This window comes from Cupressus sempervirens, chromosome 4 (assembly GCF_028749045.1).
Source record: "Cupressus sempervirens isolate cs-2001-9-10 chromosome 4, ASM2874904v1, whole genome shotgun sequence".
Taxonomy (NCBI): Eukaryota; Viridiplantae; Streptophyta; class Pinopsida; order Cupressales; family Cupressaceae; genus Cupressus; species Cupressus sempervirens.
Window position 1 is genome coordinate 544,504,016 of NC_143121.1, and position 26,574 is coordinate 544,530,589.

Consider the following 26,574-nt stretch of genomic DNA (forward strand, 5'->3'; position numbering starts at 1 on the left):
TAGAAAGGGACATGACATATAGAATCAGATTTATCCTATTCTGGTGACTTGACTCTATCTTCAATATCCTATGCACTATTTTGTGTAACCTTTGGGACGTTGTCCTATTGTTTGGGATAAACTATTTGAACTCCAAGCGTGCTCTGTTGCACTTGAGGTTCTAGAGACTTCTCTTTAGTTCCTTCTTTTGTCCTCTACACACTCTCCACTTGTGGCTCCATCTCTCTTTGAGGACTAAGTGTTTCTTCATTTTCTCCTATTTCACCTATGCCTATCTCTAGTCTTGCACCTTGTTCTTCTATCCTTCTCTTTCTTTATCTACATCCTTGCTTCTTGAACCTAATAATTCTTTAATGCCTTCCTGTGGTTGGTTCTTCTGCACGTACTCATCTATCTCATGACCTACCTTGCGCCATTGTTTGGCTATACTTTCTTCAGATTCATTGATGTGACCAGTTAGTATGTCAATCATATTCTTGTGCATACTAAAATTGCTCTTGTATACTTCTACACGTCCTTTTGTGTGTGTCACCCATCTTTGGCCTCATTTTGGATAAGGATTCATATAACATCCTTCCAAAATTATGTGTACCTGTGCTCCACTTTTCATAGTGTTTTCATGTTCCAATGTCTTATGGTTTCTCACCAGTTTCCTTCGTGCTTCAAAGAACTACCCTTACGGCTTTGCTTTTTGTTTTCTTTAGAAAACTTGTAAATTCTACTATTCAATAACAAATAATTTTGTTTCTTGACAATTGTATCTACAATGTCATCTATTGAGAGCGAGGTAGATTTCTTCTGAACTTTCTACGCAATCTTTCCTACCTCTATGTCAGTCTCAAATTCTAACAACTCTTTTTCTTGTTGTGTTGGTGGTGATCCTTTCTCCTCCACTTGTGCTTGAGACTTAAGTGGGGAACCTTTTGCAAGTTCTACTTCCATTTTTTCTTCACCCATCACTTTGACCTATGTGTCCTTAAATGGCTTTGCTGATTGGTTTTTGGTTAACCTCTTTTGCGTACTTTCCTTTGCTTTCTTCTTCTCACTAAGAAGTCTATTACTTATCTCTGCACAAGTGCCAAATCTTGGAAAAATTGACCATTCTTCCATTGCAAGTAGTCATTCAATGTGTGGCTTTGCTGCCTCTTCACTTACCTCATAAGCAAAGGGTGACAACCAGTGGGCTCTTGGTTGCATAGCACAAACGATGCACCTATCTGCACTAGCTAGAAAGCATATATCATCTTTATACCTTTAAATTAAACTAGTAGGAATCCTTTCCGTTTGGTTCATTTTCTTTTGAAAGTTTCTGAAATATTCCCACAACACATCATTACCTCTTCCTTCTAACTCCCTATACAACTCATTGATTTGTGTAGTGACAAATAAATCTTCTCTACACTTAAAGAGTGTGAAACCTGGGAATTCTTCTCTGAGGTAGAAGTGTATGCAAACTAATACTGAACCAAACTTCAAAATTTGACCTTTGTAATCCTTCTTGTTCTTACCTAGGTGCTCCATCATTTGACTATGAAGACATCTGCATAGGTCGATCATCGATTTGTCGTGAATGGCTTGATGTGCTCCATTGGCTATTATGCTACTAGGTATGCAATTTTCCTTGCTTGACTAGTATAATTTGTACCCTATTACCATTGTTGTAAATCTTACCTTCGGGTCTGAGATCTCCTTGACTAGCCAGCCCTTTTGTCTTAGGTCAACGCTCTTTTGTGATTCATGTTGCTTGTCTCGTCATTATTACATTCGTGGACAAGTCAATTCTATTAACATTGAATCCAATTACCTTTTGTAATAAAGGCTTTGTGATCTTGTAAGGCTTATCTAGCCACATGTATTGCTCAAGGATTCAGCTCAACGCAAATCTTACCCATTCTTTGTAGAAGAAATCAAGTATATCTATTGCTCTGTTTAGGGTAGATTTCTCCAACTACTTGTGTTCGTCTTTTGGGACTCCTTTTGAGCAGAATGAGTTGTATAACTCGTGAATTGCTTTATCACCCATTTCTTACATCTCAACATCCAAGTATGCACTTACATCCTCCATAAGTAGAACCTCGTCAAGTAAGGATGTCAATCTTGTTCCTTCTTCTACATCATTTCCTTTTAGTAATGTGACCTCGTATCCAGGATGGTCCATTTCTCTACTATCAATCAATGTAACCTTGTTAATCTCTTGAGCCATTGGATTCTTCAGTTTTACTTGATCTATCACTGGACTATGTTGCGTGATTATCCTCTTGCACTTTGCTGATTAGTTACTTACAGTACTTCACAAATTCACTCAAAAAGCTAGGGTTTTGCAATCTTGGAAGCACGAGTGATTTCAAGATTGAAAAGTGACAAAAGACTTGAAATGAATCTTAATTATGTCTAGGAATTGTAATGTTAGGGTTACAATGGCAAGCAAAAGCTTCACCTACCACTAGACATGAGTCATTAATACTTCCAATATGTCATGCAATGACCACTTTTGATCCTTCATTCTGTGGGCTACAAGTTGTGCTTGCTTGTCGATGGAACAATCACTCAAAATCATCAATCGTCGCAACGTGGCTTACTGGTTTAGACTAGGGACCAATTTAAAGATTATTCTTTTCTTTTCTAACCCCCTTTTATCAAGCTTAATTTATCTGTCTAACCAGTGAGCTTACAACCTCAACAAGCTTGGTTGCCTCTACTACTTCACTTTTCTTAGTCCACATTTTGGCGAATTCCTTTTTATAGTGTACTTTCTTCACGGCCTTGATCTTTCCTTTACCAATAGGGGATTTACTGCATGGTCTTCTACTGCTTCTACAATCTCTTGCTACATGACTAATCTTGTAACACTTGTGGCGTGTCACCCTGGTACACTTTTACGTGGTCCGCTATTGTTCCTTTGGTTCATCCTCAACTTGCAATGAGTTGCCAGATGACCATCATTCCCATAGGTTTTGCAGATCGATATGGGGAACCTATCCCTCCCAGTGGGGCTCATTGCTTTTGAAGATGACTAGATAGATTTTTCTCTCAATCTATAGTCGTCAACTCTAGCCCATACTTATTGCAATACTAGCAATGTCCATCAATTCTTTTCTCATTGAAATGCGATATGCACTATTGTGTCATATGACCATATAGATGGCAATTATTATAGTACCCATCAAAGATACACTGCTTAATAGGAGTTATTTGCTTAAACCAACAAAAGCTAGAAGTATGTCCTTTCTTACCACAGTAATAACAGGTGGTTTTAGCAGTTTCTTACCTGTTGCAAATGAGCTTCCTAACCTTTTATAGTTCATGTTCTCTCCTCTTGAGGTTTCACCTTCTTCAATCTTGTTGTCACCTACACAACCAAGACTGATGATACTCTTGTTTTTTCTCTGGGCTCTTAGTTATTCATTTATCTTCTCTGAGCTCTCATTGAAATTTCTCAATTTATTTTTCCTTTCATTTGTACTCCTCGTCTCTTCAATTAGCATGAGTACTTGCTTAGTCAGCTACATGAATTGTTCTATGTGAAGATGGCTATTCTCCTCTCTCTTCTGCACCAGTTGTGCATCCTTTCTTCTTGTTATTGCTTCAGATTCATCTTTGGCTGAGATGATACTATCTCGTTCTTCTTGAGCTTTTTGCAGTTCTCTTGTCAGCTCTTATTTCTTTGTTCTCATCTGAGCAATGGTTTCTTTCAACTTGTCCTTCAAACCCTCGATGGTCTTGAGTGCTTCGTCGAGTTGCTTTTGTAATCTGTAAGTTGCCATCAAATCTTCCCTCAAGCTGTCGGGCTTGTCACTGCTAGGGTCTCTGCTCTAATACAAATTGTTGGTCCAAACCGGTACTAAGAAAGGGGGGTGAATTAGTACGAACTTTTCTACTGGTTAATTGTGCTAACACTAAGTATATTCCTAACACCAATTGTCTTATCAGCAATGGAATAACGAAAGTTGTTAAATAAATGTATACAAACTCACATATAAATGCATACATCAAATGACACAATGATTTTGTATGTGGAAACCCTCAATGAGAAGATGAAAACCATGATGGGAGTAATATACCCACTAGCCCTTATAATACGTGTAAAGGGTTGCCCGGCTAAGAGCTACAACTGTTCCTTCTAGGAACACATTCTGTTAGGAACATATATAACTAGTTATGGTTACAAGAGGCTATGAAAGCTACCTAGTTAGGGGATTTACAAATCTCTTTCTAAGAAAAACCTTGTTAGAGGATTTATAAAAGCTTAGTTCTGAAGCTTTCTCTATTCAGAGCTACAAATAGATGCAATGGTGAGAGAGCAATCTAATTGAAAGGGGTCTAATGATAGCATTGCCTTGTAGATCTCCATTGCATATCCTTGAAGATGCACTAATATTCTTCCTTCCTCTACTTATCTCGTGGGCCCTTCAGTCTCACCTGCATCTCATTCAAAAGAACCTGTGCCATTACACTATCCTTTTTAACTGTGTTCTTCACTAGCTTGCACTTCGAACAACAACACCAATACTCTCTTGGCTGCAGCAACAATCTTCCAAAATACTTCACAAATGAAGTTTGTGCGCCTTTATGCCCTCTGCAATGTTAAGGCGCAATTACCCAAAACAAAATCCCGCTCAATTTCAAATTTGAAATCCAGGTCCAAGCTATTCACAGAAAACTCGTGACCCCTACTCCTAGGGTCTAGATTGGTAGCCCTGTAAGTCCATCTGTGAGCCTGCCTATGTGTAGCCTTTGCCCTTGCTTTCTTCCACTGCTTCAACCTTTGTTTCTGTCACATCAACTCTGACTGACCTTGCTCTTGTCACATCCACAGTGACTCACCTCACAAATGATTGATGATCAACTAACCTTTGTGCCTCTATGTCGGTCGTGGCTTAGACAGTATTACCATACGTATGTATACCGGTTCATTCTTGTACTGGTGGTACTATTACATTGTAACATCTCCATCTTCCCTTGTCGGTTGCCAATCAATGACAACACCAATTTACAAACTGCGTGACAATACTGAAACTTGGGTGATTTTATGCAATTGCCAATCTAATCAATCTCCATTTGTCTCCACATCAAACTTGCCCAGTACCTTGAGTAAAAATTGTCTGTCTACAAGATCACACACTTCAATTTATCCAACTTGATGATCATATTGATGGCTCTTGAATTCCTAGCTGATTGGATTGCTTTGTGAGCAACAAGGATTCCTTCCACAATTGACCTGCCTTGAGAGAGCCCCCCACATTGCTCCTCTAAGATGACTTTCCTAATCACCTTCATTAATCCGTTAGCAATAATCTTAATTATAATCTTGTATACAATGTTGCTATAGGTTGATAACAGCTCATGCTCTATGCTTCTTTCTTCTTGGGAACTAGTGCTATAAAGTTCTAATCAAAAGGACCTAGCATTGTTATTATACTCCTTAATTCCTCCATTGCATTAAGTAAATATTCCTTCAAAATGTCTGAAAAGAATTGATAGAACTTAGCAAGGAAATCATCCAGCCCCAGAGATTTGTCTAGGCCACATTAAAATTTGGAAATTTTGAATTCTTCCATAGTAATGGGCTTATAGAGATCCATATTGTTTGCCTCACTGATCAGTGAAGGAATCCTATTCAAAAACCTCTCTTTCTCCTCGCTCTTGTCTTGTATCTTGCGGTTTATGATAGACTGAAAGTATCTTACCACTTCTTATTTAGCATCTTTAGTGCATTGGGTCATGGATCCATTTTCTTTTTTCAGCAATTTTCTTCATACTTTGATTTGATTTCTGGATTCAAAATCTGATTTCACCTTCTTATTGGGCTTTTCGAGATCTCAATTGGGTCACTTTCAGAATTTTGTGGGTGTCTCAATTTTCTTGCCTCAAATTTCATACCAGCTTTAAAATTATTCTAATTTTAGATTCCTTCTAGGTTTCTTGAGATCTTATTTAAGTCTAGCAGATTTTTCTTGGGTCAACCAAAAAAAACTCTAGAAATTTGTGTCATTCATACTTCATTATTTTTTTTAAGTTTGTACTTGTGTATGCTTTTGTTTCTGCATTGGGATTCATGTTTTAGATTTTGCACTATCGCCTCTTCTTTATTTCTCGTTTTCCATGCATTGGGAAATGCGCAAGGTGGCATCATTGACCAACTTAATTTTGGAAGGCAACCAAAGATTCAACAACAAAAATTATAACACCTAGAAGCAGCACATGCTAACAATCTTCGAATATCGCTGCCTTGATACAATTGTTTTGGGAGTAGAGCCTCATCGTACCAGAGTCCAAACAGACGAGGACAAGTTTGATGATCAGAATTGAGAAGTTGTTTGTCTCTCAAGCTCTTTGTCACAGATGATCAGTTGCCTGAGATTCCTACTGGCAAGTCTGGCAGCATCTAAAGGAGTTGCATGAGACATCCGACAAGAGTTAAGCGAATTTTCTGAAGAACTAGTTATTCTCTATCATGATAGATGAATGCATGCCCTTACAGAAGCATCTCATGGAGATTAAGGAGATCCAAGATCAGCTCAAAGCTATTGGTCAAAAATTGGAGGAAAAAGATATGGTAGTCATCACCTTGAAGAGTCTACCTAAATCTTATCAGCGCTTTGTAGAGATTCAACATTACTTACACTAATGCTGATCTGAAATTTCTAGAGTTGTGCATCAAACATCCGCAGCAAGATTGTTGGAAACAACAGTTTGGTAGCAGTGTCACCTCATCCTCCTCAAAGCAAACTTTTTCAGCCAAATCCTTTAAGAAGGATGAGGGCTAATATCAGCACTCTTAATCATCTCCACAAAAGGGCCCGATCATTCTCAAGATAGTTCAAAGGAGAAGGCACAAAGTAACTACTGTCATAACTATGGCCATTGCTCAAGGATTGTTGCAATCAATTGGCTTCTGAACAACGGAAGCAGGGAGGGTCTCAACCTAAAGCTAATGTAGTTGAGCACATCAAACAAAAAGAGTCTTCCTTTTACACCTTCATGGCTAAAAGACCTACAGACCATGTATTTTACCTAGCATACAGATTCTAATGCTTCTCGGCATTTCACGCATGGGTGTGATTGGTTTATAGATTTTTCTCCCTTTACTGATTCAGCTATATTTGGAGAAGGTAAACAGCATATTGTTTTCAGCAAGGGCAATGTTTAGATACACTCTAGTGAGAGGAATCTCATTTTCCTCAATATATGCTCTATTCCTGGCATGGAACTAAACCTTCTCTCAATGAGTCAGATCATGTGGCATTCTCCTCAAAAGTACACACAAGTGCTTGATTGTTGATCGTGCAACACACACTACTGTAGCACTACTAAACTAATATTTTATGTTACAAAGGTCAAAAGTCGCCGTTGTGCATTCAGTTACATTGCAGAGCACAATTTGTGTGATAACATTTAAAAATATTTATAATCAATAAAAATATATTAAAAAGAAATAAGATAAACCTTCATGAAACAGAAAATCAAAATGGCTTCCAATAAGGAAACAGGTGAACAGTCTGAATGAAATTTTTGAAGAGGCAAAGATTTCACAAAACGGCAACTTTCTTACATCGGATCCACAACAGAAGGGTCAACTTGGAGAAGATTCAGCATACAAATTAATTGGTTTTCTCTTGGTCCCTTGGACCGCTGGTCTTGTGGACGTCATTAAAATTCCTTCATTCATTCATAAAAACAAAACTCCACAAATGTTGTAACCAATTTTTAAATTATAACTGGGGTACAATTCAAGTGCAGAGATTTTTGACATGCCTACTTACACAAGCAACACCACTCATGGTACAGACTGCACAGAAAGTTGCATTCTTTCAACAATCACATACCTGAACCGAATTTGTGATAAGGATGATCGCTGGAACTTAAATGCTTTTGTAACTGTAGACAAAAACAGCCAACATATTTCTCCCATTAATAATTTCCTATGAGATAGAGATTGGAAATTCTATTGTAGATTCAAGCATTCTATTGAATATTTTAAATCCTTCTAAATGAAGAAAAATAATTTGTGTATATGTATATATAATACATAAATAATGTATCTCCAATAAATTACAATCACGGAGATATTATTTGACAGTTAAAAAAATATAAAAGAAAAGTCACATTTTTGTGGGAATTTTTAGCCATTAGAATTGTCAAAGTTTTGTAAGTCACTAATTTAAGGCTACAATTTTTCTATTTAAAACAAGAAAGTTGAATTGTGTGATCTTTGGTGATTACAGATGCTGTTAAAAGCAGGGATACAGAAACATTGTGACTTGTAAAGAGAGGCTTATCTTTACCTGTCCAAGGATTACGATTGAAACATTCAAGTAAACCGCAAGAATGCAAGCAACCATCCAGAAGTAGACTAGGAGTTTTTGCCTCCCAATCCAAAAGAATTTATTAAATTAGATTTTGATATTCAGGTAAAGTAGGTGGACAGTTAAATCTGAGAGATTCAAATGGAATTTTTCCTTCATGGGATCTTTATTCTTTCGCAATAAAACTAATATTGGGGCAGAATAGGAAGCATTAATAGCACAGGTGGGCACATCTATATCTCTGAAATCTCAATAATGTCATAGTGTACACAGACTCCGTGACAGTGATAAATGCTCTAAAAGAGGACTAAGTATAATTGGAAATTTAGGTGTTTTATGGAAGAACTGAAAAGGTTGAAAGAGATTTTTTTTAATAATAAGATGATGTCACACTTGGAGAAGTGTGAGTGCTACAGCAAATTATTTAGCTAATGTAGAAAGTTACTAGGAACAGAGCAGGATCCTGTTACACCAGAATATAGTCATCATGCCCTTAATAAGATTTTAAAAAGCTTATGCAGCAACATCCTCCATGATCATATATTGCACTATGCAACTTAAGATGGGCAAATACAGTATAAATCCTACTTTTGAACAGTTTTTCCAAAAGGAGAATGTTATCGGTATTAATTACATTTGTTTAATGAGAAACGCATGAGCAGTTTTTTGAAAGCATAGTAACTAAGATTTGTGAAACTGTTTGGTAACTGTGCTGGTCTAGGCATGCTCAAGGTATGTTACATCTATGTGTGAGAGTTTAACGAGCCTCTAGATTGCATGTAGATGGCCTCTATATTATGTCATTTTGGTATGAAATGATAACTGATTGTAGTATTAAACAAAGGAGAGATATACTCCTTAGAAAATTTACAAAAGATCTACAATTGATAACTAAATACAGAAAAATATATTGAAAACTAACTAAACAACTTATGAAATACAAAGTTATTAAGAACTAACAACTTAAATGGTCATTATAAGTTAAATATAACAATATTACTTCAATACGCTCCATTACTGGTGATTCTAATAACTACCATGGAAAAGATTGGACATGATCTACTAGTCTTTTGGCCACGAATGCATAGAAGACCGACTCCTCATCTAAATCCTCTCCAACATGAGTATGTTGCTCCCTAGTTGGATTTTTTTATTAGCCACCCACTCGTTGCACTTCTTTATTGGCCCAACTTTACCACAATAACATGTGAAAGATTTTCTATTCTTTGAAGAATCATCATGTCCGCTTTGTCCCTAGTTACCGGATTTGTGCCTAGGAGCCCAGATTCGGGTCCAAGTCTGATCCGATTCAAATTCTTGTCGATCTGGGCAGGATCATTGTTTAACCCAATGGATTTGCCTGGATTCGTGGGCCCACATATCCAGACAAATCCGCTCTACAAAATAAGGATCATCTCCAAATCGGCACAAATCTAGCGCAAATCCTCAAGGATCCAACACAAATCCGCACGAATCCTCAAGGATCCATGGGTAGGCCAAGGTTTTAAGTGGGTCCAACTTATTTAATGTGACTTTCTAAATATATTTTTTGCCTTTTTTATATGACCTTAAGTGGGTCCAACTTATTTAATATGACTTTTTTCATTATATGAATGCCTGAAATAATGGAATGTTTGTATATGATTTTTCAATAATTGAGTTGATGGTTGCAAGAAGGAAATGCCTATGAAGCCGGGTTCGCACCCTGCAATGCAGATTCTGGTCCAGGTTCGCGCAGGTCTGGATTTGCTTTTGAGTTCACCACGAGTCCAGGCAGGGTCCAAATTTTGGACTGTGAGTCCATCTGGGTCCTTGCTGGCACGAATCCGTGTGAACCCAAAAAGACCCACAGCAGTAGGGTCTGAAAAATGAAATAAAACAGCTTAAATTTATGTTTTTTTAACATTATTTTTTTATGTAACCCTAAAAAGAGCCTAATAAGAAACATTTCACTCATCTAAACTCTCATTTGCTCTCTCATTTTGGTGCGCCCATTTTGTAAGTTTTAAGAGAGGGTTGTAGAGATTGTTTGTTCCAATAATGAGGATTTAGATATAGTTGCAGATGGGGATGAAGCCATTGATCCCTCTTGTTTGATGACCCATTTGACCCTTGAAGGGCATTTGATACTATGATCATTGATAAACTATTAAACACTTGTCATTTATCACTACGTTTCAAACTTTATTATTTGATGAACTACGCTATGTTTTGAAATTTCATTTTCCAATTTAGTAATTCATGTATGATTTTTTTTTTTCAAACATGAAAATAGATTAATGAGCAGGAATTTAATGCATATCTTTGACATTTGGCATTGATCAATAATCAAGAAACATATATTCATACTATGAAATGACTAAGTTTTGCAATTAAGCACGTTTCTCTTATTTCTTTATTGACTATAAATCCAATAAATATATTTCAATGATTCCAAAGACCACTACCTTGTTTATTTGGGCAATAGAGTCTACCACAATGAAGATTCTTATGTACAACTTAATACTTTAAAATATCATCAATTATTCCTGTGCTCAAAATGCGGAAGACAAATCATCTATGTGATTCAATTCTAGTCCAAAAGGATTCTAACTTCTTGGGTGGGAAGCCCAATTAGATAGAGGTCAGGAAACGCGTATATATTTCACAATATCTCTGGTTATCAAACAAAGAATGCTATGACAAATCTAATACATAAGTATCTTCGGGAATACTCCAATAATCGCCTTATTGATCACAAAGGACATATCCAAATTGTATTTTATTTTCTTTTCCTTAAATAAACACAAATAGAGATCTTTTGTTTATCATGAAAATAATATATATGAGTCTATGTACAAGCCATGCCTTCTGATCTGCAATCTTCCCTACAAAATCTTAATACTCCTTTATTGACCTTTTTATTGCTATTTGCTTTTCCACTTTTCACCTCGTCTCTTTTGCAAATTAAAATGGTTAATATTTGAATCCCACTTATTTGAGGGTATGACTTTTCAATGTCAAAAGTCATATTATTTAGAAATCAATAATGGCACCTTTTCAAGTTCCTTGACTTTTAATTAACTTATATCTTGGAGCAAAACAAGTATCATTAATTCTTTTATTTGGCCATCACTTTATAATTCTTTGGGTCCTGCGATGAGAATTTTTGTCGCACAAACTTGCCTTTCTATTACGCTAATGCTAGCAGATTTCTCGGACTCTCCATTGAAACTCCTCTTGCGCCCTGTCATTTGCTCGGGCCTCACAGTTGCTCACGTGGATGTGCTATTCCTTTTTACCACATCTTGATGTGGAACTTCAATTCATGATGCAAATTTGTATGCACGAGAAAATCTTCATGACACCATTTGGTTCGAACATATTTTTTATACGACTATACCCGATGCACACAAGGCTTCCATTCTATTAATCGCTTCTTCTACATACTCTATCCCATACTCAGGTGCTGCACATTTGCTAAGAATAGCATGAGCATTGGTAATTGATGACACAAAAGTCTGCACCCCTACTTGAGGTATGACCCTCAAGCGACCTTGTGTAACATGGAAACAGCCTCCAAGTATGGAACTTGCACTCTGAGGTTGAACCTCTAAAATAGGTCGGCTTCCTCACTATCAGGATGCACCTACACTACCACTTTGAGGGAAAAGGGAGAAGGAGAACATGAAAGAAATTGCTGAAAGGGAAAGGGGGTGATGCACCAGATAGAAATAACGGTTACAACCCTGCCTATGAATGCACTACGCATCAATGAAACAACCAGAATACCCTAATTGAACTCTAATCTATCTTCAAAGGAAACACATGCAGGTTTGGAATTGATTGAAGTGCTAAAAGGAAAAGATATTTCACCATGCAGCAACCGCTAAGAGACTTGACACAACATGTAGATCTAAGAAAATGGAAAAGAAGCATTCAAAACAAGGCAATAAACATGCACAAATTAAGAAAAAGCCAGAATAGATAAGAACAAGGTTTTTTCATTAATGGAAGGCAAAAAATGCAGAGCACAATGCTACTGCAAAATAGAAACAGAGAAGAAGAGAGAAGCACACTTAACAAATATTTACAACTTCCTTTTATAAAGCTCAGGCATAACTCTAATGTTTACATTGAGTTCAAACCCCAACCAGGTGGAGTTGAGTTGCAGAGAAGAGCAATAACTGAGTATCAGAAGAAATTTGATCATGAAGTGCAATCGCTGCTAGAAGTGACAGGATGAGACTCAAACTTGTGCACCCAGTCGCAAGAGATCAAATCACTGAAATCTGATCATTATATGCATTAAAGAGGCATGGAGTGCAATGGCGTGGTGTCAATCGAGGCCCAAGAAGTAGCTGGGCATTGAAGAATTGTCCCTAATGGCATGAAATGGCCAAAAAATGCGAGGGATAACAAGACATGTTATCGGCCCGCAACATGCAAGGTTGACTACGGGGAATAAATCTAATTTTCCTGAATTTGAACGCTGACTGTCAATGAAGGTCTCCTCTTTGAAACCGACGGTCCAGATGCCGCAGGAATCTCCCCAATGAGAGATTAAGTTGTAGCCATCAATGTAGATCTGCTTTATTTCCAACAGACGGCTGAGATGCAACGAAGAAACCCCAAGATGTGTCGGATCCAATGGTTGTCATGCCATTCCGGGCTTTGGAGCCTTGCAGAGATTCCGCAGCATGAAGAAAAGTCGGAATGCCATTCCGGGCTTTGGAGCCTTGCTTTAGATGCTTGCCCTTGCTAAAAATGAAACAATATTGTTGCATTGACACTTCACTTTCTGCTATTGTATATTTGTAAAAGAAAGCTAACATCTATTTCTCGTCTTTGTTTGAAACACATAATAGCATCTATATCTTCACACACTGGTAATGCTTTCCTTGAAAATATTCTTTGCATTGATCTATGTTTTTGGCACAAACTTGACACTCTTAAAGATGATTATTGACATATATAATCAACCGTCACCTCTCACATACCCTGTGGTTCCATGCAATCTGGTTACATCTTTTCTTGTTTGTACTCCTGTTATTTGTTTCAATCTGCAACTCACAGGTAGATAGCTCAAACATTAGAAGTAGAAGTCAAGTTCATTTTGCTCTCTTCCTGTAGCATTTCAAAAACTACATAAAACTGGTATCTCTTCCTATGCTGGTTGAAATGACAAGTTTTTATATGTACTATCACTTCAGATGCTTGCTAGAATTTGAATATTAACAGGCACTTTGAAATTGCTGCTTATGTGAATTTATATCGACTCCCTTAGATCTTACTGGTTCTTCATTCTCCTGATATACATGCTTTTGAGTAAAGTTTTATTTCTCAACAAGCTTGGTATGGCATCTCTTTTCAACAACTTGGCATCAATAAAGAGAAACTTGTCGTTCAAATTGTTTTTTCTTGTTAATGTTAAACTTTTATTGCTGAAAGTTCAATACCCTTGCTATAGACTCCTGCTGCATTTCTCTTTCCGCCTATTCTACGTTGTATTTGCTTGAATTTCATGATGCTTTGTCTCTTTTGATCAACTTCTTCGATCCTATCTCTCATGGGCACACCAGGCTCAACAATCGTCGTGGGAGACTACGGTCATATCCACATACCTACGAGAGATAAGATTTTGCACAAGAAGCAAACATGTTAACAATAAAACTTGATGTGATTGTTTGCCTTGACTGTTGATATATTTTTCTGTTTTATGCAAGTACATGTCATGACAGTATCATAGAATATTTATGCATGAGGTAAGGTGTTACCATCATTGCTTAGATCCATTGGATCAAACATTTTCTCTTATGGATGCAGGATTCAGGCACTTAGAGGAGCTGCAATTCCAGTAAGCAAACAAGCGGGATTGGAGCATGCAAAACAACCAGTCATTACAGGCAATGACTAGTGCCCTATGATCCTCTCTCATTCTGTGTTTCTTTAATTTCATGTTATCTACTTGCATAGAATAGAGATAGATATCAAAATTTAGGGGCTACTCTCACGGCCAATTGTGTGAGAGGCATTTACTTTCAGCATTTCATTTTCATTCCAGTTTTGTTAATATCAGTTGTATATCATGATAAATAACATTTTATGCTATTCTTTTATTGTGAATGAAATATGATTTGGCAATAGATATGAGCTGAATGCAATAAATGTGTACCTTATCTTCCCTTCTACATTGTTTTAGAACTGAATTTTGACATGTGTGAAAATTTAGTAACACATCATTGCCCAATATACCAGTGAACCAAATGTGGCAGTTGTACGAGTCTCTGCAAAAGTTTGGAAAACTACTCGATTCTTTGTGAAGATTTCTTCTAAGTATCTTGGGCACTTATCTTTCCATGCTTTTCAGAGTAGATAGAGTTTGTGGCAGATTACATGTAAAAGAAACACATTTTATAAATACAAGAAAACATGTACCTGTATACACGCTTCATGGAATCAAGTTGCAACTGCATTAGGCATGCAACTTTGAATAAGTCAAAGTTAGCTAAAGGTTTGTTAGGGAATAAGTCAAGGTGGTTGAGGATTCCCCTTTTCTATCCACCTCTCTCTCTTCTTTACCTATATAAAGGAGAGAATTCATTGTAAATAATCATCTTTTTCTTTGTGCAAGAGGACTATGCTAAAGTTTCTTGTGACTTGAAAACTTTTTGTTTCTTGCAACAAAAGTTATGAATCAAATAAAAGAAGCAAGCATTCTCAAACTTTGGGTTAAGAAGCTTGAAATTGATTGTTATATTCTTATGTTGCATTGATCAATTTATCTTTAATTCAATTTATAGTTTGATTCTGTGGATCATTTGAGCACCCAATTTGGTTTCATGAAGACTTTGAGCTTCTACAAATGAGATTGTTATAGTAAGATTGTGGCTACAAATACTTGGAATTAAAGACTTTAAGATTTAATTCTAAGTATCTTATTCTAGTTTGGATAGTTGCCAATAGACTTTGTGCTTTGCCATTTATTATGATTCTTCACCAAAATGGATTAACCGTGAGACTTTGGGCCCTTATTGTTCATCCACAAAATATAAAAGTAAATTGTTGTTTCTAGTGTTGTTCTTACGTCAACTATGAAGCCACCGGTATTATTGTAGCAAAAGATACATTTTGTTAAGTTGAAAGTTGCAGTTGTGTATGAATCATTCCTCAAAAAAGAGGAAGTGATAAAAAGAATCACCCTTTTGTTGATTTCAGTTAGGTCTCTGTAGAAGGCACCTACAATAAGAAGGGAGCCTCCCCTATTGCTGAGAGGAGAGATTTATCTCACTACACTATTGCCTAAAGTCACAATTTTGATAGTTGTGGTCTATGTGATTTACAAATATTTTAGGCAACACCATTGACAAAGTTTTGGTCATCTATGAACATTAATATGATTCCTTTCTTTCTTCTATAAATCAATATAAGTGTTTAGTTTCTAAATATATGTTACTTCTAAAGAAGACAACTAAAATTGAAAGTCTTTTGTGTTGCATTCAATGATTACATTACAATCTCATTGGCTTTTTAAAACCATTATTCCTATTGACAACTACTTATGGGAAAATAACTTCCCATTATTTGAACATACTTAATTTGAACAATAAAACTAGCCTAAATTAATGTAATATGTCAACATTCCCCACCCACCACCCCCCCGCCCCTTATTACATTAATACAAACACGAGTAGAAGTTGCAAAGCTTTTGAACCCAACCCTTTTAGGGACTCCGATGAAGCACCTTCACTAGTACTCCACACTTGCTAAAGAAACATTGGACTGAATCCACTCGTGAATCTCTTGACCGTAGAACCTCAAGCCAACTACATTGCTCCAGAAACACCGAACTATTTGCAACTATGGATCTCCTAACTGTAGTACCTGAATTATCTGCACAACATGAGTGTTCCCACCTCTCCTGGACAATGAGACACATTTGCTCCAAAATTCCACATCTCCTCCGACTAATGCCCCTCCAGTGTTGTACATGAGACACCTTTACTCCGTAAGTCCACATCTCTTCCAAGTGTGTCTAATGCTTCCTCAAGTGTTGTGAAAACAATCACCACCAATATGCCTGCACATGAGATGCCTTTCCTCTGAAAGTCCACATCTCCTCCAAGAGTGTCTAACGCTTCATCAAGTGCTCGACAAATCATATTCAAATCTCTCCCCCCCGCCTTGCTCCTTGAAGGGGCAACCATGACACCAAGCTGCCTCTTCTCTTCAAGGACACAATATATATCTAGTCCCCACTTTTCTTTAGGGACAAATCTGCCAAGCCCCAGATTTTCAAAGACACCAATAGGATGCTTCTCATTCAATGAATCATATCTAAGCGAGAAGCTAGCTCAAGATGATGTAAAACCTCCTACCTCTAGCCTCATGTCCTTGTCTAATCAAGGATCAATCCTCAAGGATGGAAGATTATGCTTAGAAACCTTAATGAAGAGAAATAAGAGACATGATGGAATGAACCATGATCTTTAACTTTTCGGCCACCTTGCATGTAGGCTGTTTTACTATTTTGAAGTTCTTTACACAATTTGACACCAAGTAATAAACCACAAAATTTGCTTGTAGATACCAAGGCCAGACTTAACAAGTCATACTCCAAGATTCTTTTCATACCAAACATGATAATGCTATATAAAGGCTTGAAACCTCAAATAATCTACAACAAAATCAAACTTACCTCTTTCTAGGTGTGTATCTCTTCTTATTGCTATAATCCCAATAGGAGAAGAGCATTAAGGGCTCGCCGAAAAACTCCTACTCCACTCTTTCAAATCCTAAATGATTTATTCATCGAAAACACCACACACTCCTTGAAGTTAAGGCCTTGATAGCTCTGCAAGCTAGTTAGGCAGTTTTTGAGGGAAAGCGTTTTTGTGTTCCCAATATCATGTACTTTTAGATCATGGAAATCGTCCTATTCAAGGCCACAAATGAAGACTCCAAAGTGGCATTGTAGGCCTTGTCTTCTGTCAGATGGATACCACAAATAGAAACCACTGAATCTCCATCCACCAAGATAACCACCACGCCTCACAGTCCTCGCAAAGCTCAATTTCTTCCATCTGTGCCAACTACAGATTTCAACACATGGCAAGCTTTTGGTTCTCTGATAACTGCTAAGTGATTTGATCTTCTATGTGCTTTTGGTCTCTTCCTCTTCAAACATTCAACAGTCAGCCATTGCCTCCCATCGCGGACCTCATAAATGTTCGCATTATTGCCACTTCGTATGCTTCCTTCTCATTCATATACCAGTGCCAAATCTTCAATCCACAAAGTGTGCACCAGCTCTTGGATCATGCAAAATTCAATTTGCACAAAAATTTCTCATCTGTAACTGTCACCTCAAATCCAAAGTGTTGTAACTGTCGCTTTTATCTTCAATCTGTATACACCATTCTTCTGCACATGCAATCTTCAAATGAAAATTTTAACAAACCAATAAAGCTTTGATCATTTCAATGCACAGGTACATATTTTCTAATCTGGATATGATACCAAATATAAGGAGAAAAACTGAAAGTATTTTGTGTTGCAATTCAATGATTGCCTTACAATCTCATTGGCTTTTTAAAGCCATTATTCCTGTAGAGAACTACTTACAGGAACGAAACTTCCCATTATTTAACATAATTTATAACTAAACTATAAAACTAACCTAAATTAACATAATACGCCAACAACTACCTACTTGTTTCTGTTTGTGTATCCTTTGTATTTTGTTTGTTGGTTGCTCATTTGATTACTGTACTGGATCACAGTTCACTGGTCCAAGTAAGTCTTATTTCTCATTATGCTAGATTAAGCAATCAAATTTATAGTCCTCCTTAGTCCTTTGTGTCACTTCCTCCCGGACATCTGGTTTATCTTGCAAATAGTTGTAACCATCGAAGCTAAGATCACAACAATTCATGTTATCTCTGACTTAAGGACTTGGTTGATATCATTATTCCGTGAATGCCTTTTTTCTCCACAATCTCAAAGACATTATTATGTCCCTTACTTTCTGATCAGCTGGCCATTATTCCTTGGTGTATAAACTTTATTGACACTTGTAACTAATATTTACAAACAGTCACAAAGAAAAAATTCCCCTCTGCAAGGTAGGATAACCAATGACAACATACGTTTATGTAGTGTTTGTAGTATATACAACTTACATGGCAAGAACAATTAGCAATATAGCAGTAGAAATAAATAGCAGTATACATGCATGTGTGTACACATGAACATATATGTATGTAGATAAACATGTGTGTATGCATGTTTGATGCATGCACAAGTGTGCACACACATATACGTGTTCATGTACATGTGTGTGTATATACATATGTATGTAGATATGTATTTATATATATGCATAAAGGTATAAATATGTATGTATACATATATGATTTATCTAGAGTCTATATACATGTATATATACAAACACCCACATATGTATATGTACACACATAAACATGGGCTTATGGCGATCGTCTCACCATCTACTGCCCCTTTGATATGTTTGCATAACCATAATAATAATCAAAAAAGTTTTTGAGACCCTGAAGCATAATCAAGTTACCTGGCAATAACTAACTGGCTATCAAAATTACACACTAAATTGCATGTAAATGTTTTAATATTTTTTCCTTGGAAAAACAGTGTACAAATACCCAACATGGTATTTAACAACAAAGTATGTCATTAGTCCACTGTCCTGACCTGATTCCATCGCCAAACATCCACCAGAATATTCTTCTTGTTTTCTGTTACACAGAACCACAAACCTCTTCAAAGGTTAGAAATGATTAACATGTATACCAAAATTACAGCCATTTAGAAAATAATTTCCAAAATTACAGCCATTTAGAAAATAATTTAAGACGTAATCGTTTATCAGATTTCAAACCTGAATCAACAGCATTGATCTCTCTAGCTGTTGCATCTTGTGACATTAAGGGACTGATGAAAAATTGAGAAAATCTGTTGTTGAATCAAATATATCCAATGTGAGATATAAACCTTAACTCTGAAACCTGAATCATACACTAAGGAAAACTAAAAATTCAGGAAAAATAATAGTATAGAGAAAAAAATACTTGCCTATCCAAAGCTTCTTCAAAATAGCCAGCATTCACATCAAAATGGAAATTTGTATGTTCAGAACTAGTATAGGCATTTGATCGACCCCCATGCTGAAAATGATATGGAAAGAAATAAGAGAAACAATCATCCAAACCAAAAAATAGTGTTTCAATGATGAAAATATAACTGCGCTGGAAGATAACAAACTTCTACATAATCCAATTCATTAGCTCTCAAAGTTTTTATCACAATACAATAGCATACATTCATGATTCATCACATTCAGTTGAAAAACTTCTTCTCACATGGGGACATAAAGGGATGCCTAGAAATAATCCTAAAATCCTCTAAATTGTATTTAAACAGGGAAATAGCATGGGAAAGGGAGAGGGATGCAGAAACCCACTCCTAGAGAGCTTATTCAAAACCTTTGTGATTGTCATATAAATATTAACTCATGTCATTTAATTATTCTTAAATCAAACTGCCATTTATTTGTGTGTCATCTTGTTATCAAATTGGAATATAAAGAATATGTTGTGATAGACATAAAGTACCAAATGGTGTCCAAGTGAAAAAAAGAAAAAATAGTTCTTAAAATACTCATTCTAAAACTACAACAAATTCTGAATTATTGACAGGTTAAAAAACAGCAAAAAGACGTAATATATACTGAGTTGCCGAGTACTAGTTGTTGCATCCCAAATTTTGACCTATTTTAAAATGTTCATATAGCCGTTGAGGTTCACATGAAGTCAGTTGACAGTTAAATTTGTTATAATCTTGTGAAATGGTAAGATGGTTAATCGTTATAATTTCATATGAAGATAAAATGCTAGTTGATTATTTAATATGAATTCAAGGAATTGAAAAGGCAGTTAGCCGTTATGATTAATTACGATTAATAATTTGTTATGATAATATGATTTAACTGCGGAGAATTTCCTTATAGGGAGCATGTCTAAGAGGTGGAAGCATTGTCAGAAAAGAATTGGGCATAGGAGCATCACCATCAATGGGCAAATGGGTATGAATCGTGAATCACCATGGTTGAGGACCTAGCGACTTGAACATCAGAATACAATCGATGGAACCACATGAGCTATTAAATAAATAATTCAAAACATTAATTAACTTAATTAAAATATAATACGTACCTCAAAAGTTTTGATTGATCTTTCACTATATTATTATAATATGCACCTATGCACGTACACATAGATATAAAATAAAGTGACACTAATATTATTTTCTTTATAATAAAATGATGCCACCTCACAAATATATCTATGTGCATGTAGATAGATATAAACCATAATTACTTTCAATTTATAACTTTCAAATCTTTTTTCCATCTTTTTATTCTTTTTCTTGCTTGAAACCGATTGAAACACTTGGTACGTTTATTTGGCGTCCAAGAGCCAAGATATTCTTTTTATGTTACGGCTTCTTGAAAGTTAAGGAGACACATTACCCTTTTAGTATGAAGCCGAGAGAGAGGCAAATAAGATATATATTTTTTACCAAGCACCCGACTTCCCTGTTCAAGCGTCCGACTTCCTTGTTTTTCACCCGACTCTTTCATATTACTCAACCATGTTTTTCTTAGCATTCGATACCTCTGCAGTTACCATCTAGTAACCATTGCGTTATTTTCCCTACCATGATTTCCTTGTTATACTTAAGTTCTACTGAAATCATGAGCAATGTTCATACTAGAGATTAGCATTCAAGAATCTCTCCTGTAAAGAGTGACACGGATTGATTAAACGTCCAGCAAGACTTCATTTTCTTTCCAGATTATATTAGGTTATGTGGTTAACCGAAACCCAAGTATTACAATATGTTTTCTTTATCAGTGGTTGCTACATTCTAATTTATACAGCAGTAAGCTACAGTTTATATCATGATACAATCATTTGCTTAAATATCGGCAGATAGACCATTTCTAAGGTAGGGCTATTTATGATTAATAGCAGCCAAGTATCCATGACATGATTTCATATTTATTTATGTTGTTGGAAGTCAGAATTAAATGATATTATTCTGCAATGCTTATAGCTACTTTTCTCAGATCAAACAAATGTGATACGCTGGAAACATATAATATTCTTTTATCAATTCAGGATCAACAGAAAGAGTGGGTTGCTCTGAGATTCAAACACCTGGGACTCACCCGGTTGTATAGCCAAGGAAAAGGGTAAAGAGGTGAGAGAAAGGAATCTGCAATAACATGAAACAAAATCAGATGTGACATAATAATATTTATTATTTTTATAAGGAATCATTTAATAGCTCATGCATGATCATGTTTAATGTATTCTCCTGTCAAGTCGAGTGGTGTGATTAGATACCAAGATGCTCAATAGCTGACAAGGTGTTCTATGTCTATTCTGAGTAGGAAGGGTCTTTCTCGTTAGAGATTGTGTGGGGATAAGTTATCATCCAAGGTTGGGTGGTTAAGCCCCTAACAATGTTTCCCCTCTCCACAAAATGTCGAGAGGTGCATAAGATAAACATAAGTTGAGCATTCAAACATTTATTGGTAATAGTTAGTAATAGGAAAGAGGTATCTGACGCCCCAAATGATACAATGGTATTTGATGTCCAAAATGATACAGTGTTATCTGATGCCCTATATGATACAATGGTATCTGAAGCCCTAAATAATACAATGGTATTGACGCCCCAAATGATACAGTGGTATCTAATGCTCTAAATGATTCAATGGTAATTGACACCCTAATTGATACAGTGGTATGTAATGCCCTAAATGGTATGGTGGTATTTGATGGTAATCGTCATTTGATTTTGATATAGTGGTAATCGTGAATTGATCCTAAGTGATATTTGTGGACTAATCTGGATGATTGTAGAAGAATCCTTATATTGATTTTCGGATTCAATTTTCATGGTATGTAGATTTTAATTTCTATAGTAAATTTATTGATGGTGATTTCAGAAATTAGTTATGAGTTTTCCGTTTAAGTAATTATAATTGTTAATCTCATTCACATGAACATAACTAATATAACTGTCTTCCTATAAAAATGAAGTAATAACTGTATTTCTTTGATATGTTAGTTGTTAGCTAACACACAGGAAAAAGTGGATGTTACACTAATCCCTAAACTATAAATCTAAACACACACACAGTAAATAGGTGAGATGCAAAGAACAAAGGCCAGTTATCGTAATGCCACTATTAAGGGCAATCCCTTCCCTGACCTACAGAGACAAAAATATGTTAAAATATGGTGTGAAGTGCGTGTACGTACTAAAAATTAAATTGATTTCCTAAATGCGAGGACATATATCTGCAAATGATCCAAAAAAATATTGAAGATTCAGATCCAGTTGAACTATTGAGAGCATGAAAATACAGTTTTTTGTAGAGTCAAAAACAGCATAAGGGACTTATTTGAAGTACTCTTATTATATTTGGCTTCTTCTCAAATTCCAGTTATCAAAGGCAATTCAACCGCTACTGAAAACTTTTAATTTAGAATAAGAAATGCATTGAAACAACTTGCACAAGTCTTAAAAACACAAGAATATTATCCTGGGAAAACCATCCAACTTGAGGCGGAAAACCCAGCCACACCAAGAAATATCTCTTTATTGAAAATTTAGAGTCTGAATACAAAGCTTCACAAGAGCTTAGACAATAATAGATACTCTCCACAAAATTATAGATCCTTCAATACACCTGTATGATCTCAGAATACTCTCCTTCTAATGATGGTTACTACACACTTAATAATGATCACATTAAATAAAAACACCTTACTGATGTCACACAATGAATAGACGCTGTATATATTCAAACTAATGCTCACGATGATCTCAGCAAAAAACAAGCACCATAAAAATTGCTTCAACCTGTATACCTTCAGCAATACTCAGATAGACACACTCGATATCATCACCCAGGATCAACTGAACTTTAATGATCATGATATATCACCCAATGATCAATTACAGAAAGCAACATTATGCTAAATAAAAGAACACCTGGTGATGACCAAAAACTTCTGCCAAAACAAATACAATGTTAACAACACCCAGCAGATGCCAGGCGCTAATCTCTGACGACCAATGATTGATCACAAACATTGAAAACAATAGTGTCAGCATGAATCCATTCAACAGAATACGCATGACAATTTCAACAGTTACACAAACTAATGTCTACATAATGTCTCCTGCATATTATCACATGTCCATGATAATGCACTGCAGATGAAAATCACAGTAACATAGACATTGTCCGCTTCAGACTTGAGAGTAGCAACCAGTACACCAAAAAGAAGCATAACTCCAGATACATTTCATTGGTATTAAAAACAGACCCAAACTACCACAAAAAAGTCTCTAAAATGACTTGGTGGTAATACTTCATTGTCTTGACTGACTTCAACGGCCATGTAGATGCTGGACAATGACTCGTAGAGTACCAGCAGTTATGAAAAGGCAAGATGCTTTGCATTCCACACAGCCACGCAGAAAAGGTCACAATTTCCCAGTGTTGAGGACTCTTCATTGACCTCAAAAGACATGACTCTACACATGGAGTACGTTCAAGGTAGTAGACTTCACAATCTCAGAATGCTTGAACATGAGAAGGAAATAGGCATCGCTGAGTAAAGGCATCACAAACATACCAACGATATGTTGAGGAAGTCATAACAGGTAAGAAAAATGTCTCCTGCAGCTACAAACTCTTAACAAAATCCTCCTACATGTTTGACCAGTATCAAACTCATCTCTGCGGGAACACAGCACACTTGACACCATTTGTGACAGCCCAAAATACCTTTAATTATTGATAACTACCTTACCAGGATGGGAAACAGGCTAACCGAATCCCCGGAAGGGCTAGGAAGCAAAGGGGACATTACACTAAGGCTTAGGCTTAAAAGAAAGTCAAAGTTTAATGAACAAAGAGGTAGGCCCTTTCCTACCACATCATGCTCTCATTGGACTCACTCATCCCACCCATTTTCAAATTGAATCTGAGCCAAGTTGATCTGTGGCTCTCTTGTATTTGGCATCTGATAAGCCTCTATCAAATGGAGAGCTTTTGAAAGATTGTCAAGTGTTTTTTCTGGGTTGAAATAGAAAGCTGTGGCCACACCACAAATAAGATGACTTGTACTTAACTAAATTATTCTACATTTCCCCACTCCATAATAAATATCGCATTGGCTTCTTGTAATAGATTAGAGATGAGACAGACAGATCAACAGCTGTCTGATCTGTTTTTGTCAAGAGCTTGGACCAAAGCGTCAGATAGTTCAGCAAGGAACTAGCTGTCTAAGCTGGAAATTTTTAAATACTTAAACAATGAGCCAATGCCTTCTATCTCTTTGAAATCTGAATTTAGATCTCAATTTATTGATTAGGGATGAAATCATATTATATCACAAGCTATTCTGAGCACTCTGGGAGGAAAAGTCACTCATACAATAGAAATCAGAAGCCTCAGAATATTAAAAACATAGCATAAAAATGGCCTGCAACCTGGCCCATGACAATACAGAATAAGCTAAAGCCCAATAATCAATTTTAGCTCCTGCTGCATCATGCTCTGGGTTGCCCCAACCGCTGAAGCAAAACACTCCCTTCCGAGATACTTCTTAGCTTGAATCCTGAGTGCAGTTATCAGGTACAGATCTAGAGCACTACAGATATTGATCACATATCTTATTATTTTGTATTTTTTCAACAAGTATTGTTAGTTTGGCTAATATCTTACATTTTATAGTCAGTCAAGACTCAGAACTATACATTTCCAGTAAAGATTTCTCGTTTTTTTATGGATACTTATACATTTCCAGTAAAGATTTCGCTTTCTTAATGGATACTTTTCTTTCAAATTCCCTAGTCTCAGTCTAGTTTGTATAAATTACTCCTCAAATGGTTGCCAAGGTTGTAAATGGAGCACGTAGTCTTACATGGCAGTTTACTTTTAAATCTTTCACATTATTTTGCACCTCAGAATTGTTTTTAGAAATCTGGAAGGTAATTCAATTCAGCCTAACAGTATCAATCAATAAAAGCATTATCTTCAGTATGCCTGCTCAATTTGAATCTTGGTTATTGCAACAATAAACACTCCAATTTACTAACTGCCGCAGACTAACAACACATCTCAATCTTAACATGCATGCATTGACCATCACAAATGCTTAACACCAAGCATACTCATGTCCATTAAATGCATAACACCTACCAAATATTTATTACAGGAACTATGGAGCTAAGGTGGTAAAACCATTTGACTAATTAATAATGATATTTTTTATTGTCAACTCCTGCGAGTCTAAATGAAGTTATTCTCAGGCCATGGTAAAGCATTGAGAACACAGCTTTACCAAGGAGGGGGAGTGAATCAATATAATGTAAAACTTATACTTTTTCAACTTAAATTTAAAAGCACATAACTGTATCTCAAAGCATATTCACGGCTTTAAAAAAACTGCATTACCAGGTTTGTCCACTGCTGCCCGGATTCAGGTCCAGATCTGCGCAGGTCCAAGCAGGGTCCTTATTTCGGATTGTGGGTTTGCCCGGGTCTGTGCTGGAGTGAACCCGGGAGGACCCAGGGCAGTGGGTCCAAAATGTTAAATAAAACAACTTTAAAGAATTTTTTTTTTATAATTTTTTATATAACCCTAAAAGGACCTAATAAAAAACGTATCACTCATTGAATCTCTCATGTTGAGGAGGAGGACGATATAGCAGCATCTAGGACTAGCAGAACCGGTTTGGGTTCCAATGATGAGGATCTAGATATAGATACAGCCGGGCATTAAGTCATTGCTCCCTCATTGTTTGATGACCCATTTGACCTTTGAAGGGCATTTGATACTATGATCATTGATAAACTACTAAACACTTATCATTTATCATTATGTTTCGAACTTTATTATTTGATGAACTAGTCTATGTTTTGAAATTTAGTAATTCAATGTATGAATTTTTTTTACAATCATGAAGATAGATTAATGAGCAAATATTTAATGTTTATCATTGACATTTGGCATTGATCAATGATCAATCAACATATACTCATGCTGTGACTTAATTTTGCAATTATGCATATTTCTCTTATTTTTTTGCTAAGATACTGATTCTCTCCCAAAAACCCAGGGTGTTGATGCTGGTGCGTTAGGATGCGCTGGTGCTTTTGGAT

General features: G+C 36.2%; 1 protein-coding gene across 1 annotated transcript in view; it reads right to left on the bottom strand.

The window, feature by feature from the left end:
- The window catches only part of LOC149562341 (Insulinase (Peptidase family M16) family protein), a 333,865-nt gene that overhangs the window by 274,512 nt on the left and 32,779 nt on the right, over window positions 1–26,574 (bottom strand). The window contains exons 4-7 of the mRNA XM_089825868.1: window positions 19,395–19,486; window positions 19,201–19,274; window positions 19,014–19,057; window positions 7,827–7,878 (exon numbers count right to left, since the gene is read on the bottom strand). Coding sequence (XP_089681994.1) covers window positions 7,827–7,878; window positions 19,014–19,057; window positions 19,201–19,274; window positions 19,395–19,486 — 262 coding nt within the window. The remainder of the gene's footprint in view (window positions 1–7,826; window positions 7,879–19,013; window positions 19,058–19,200; window positions 19,275–19,394; window positions 19,487–26,574) is intronic.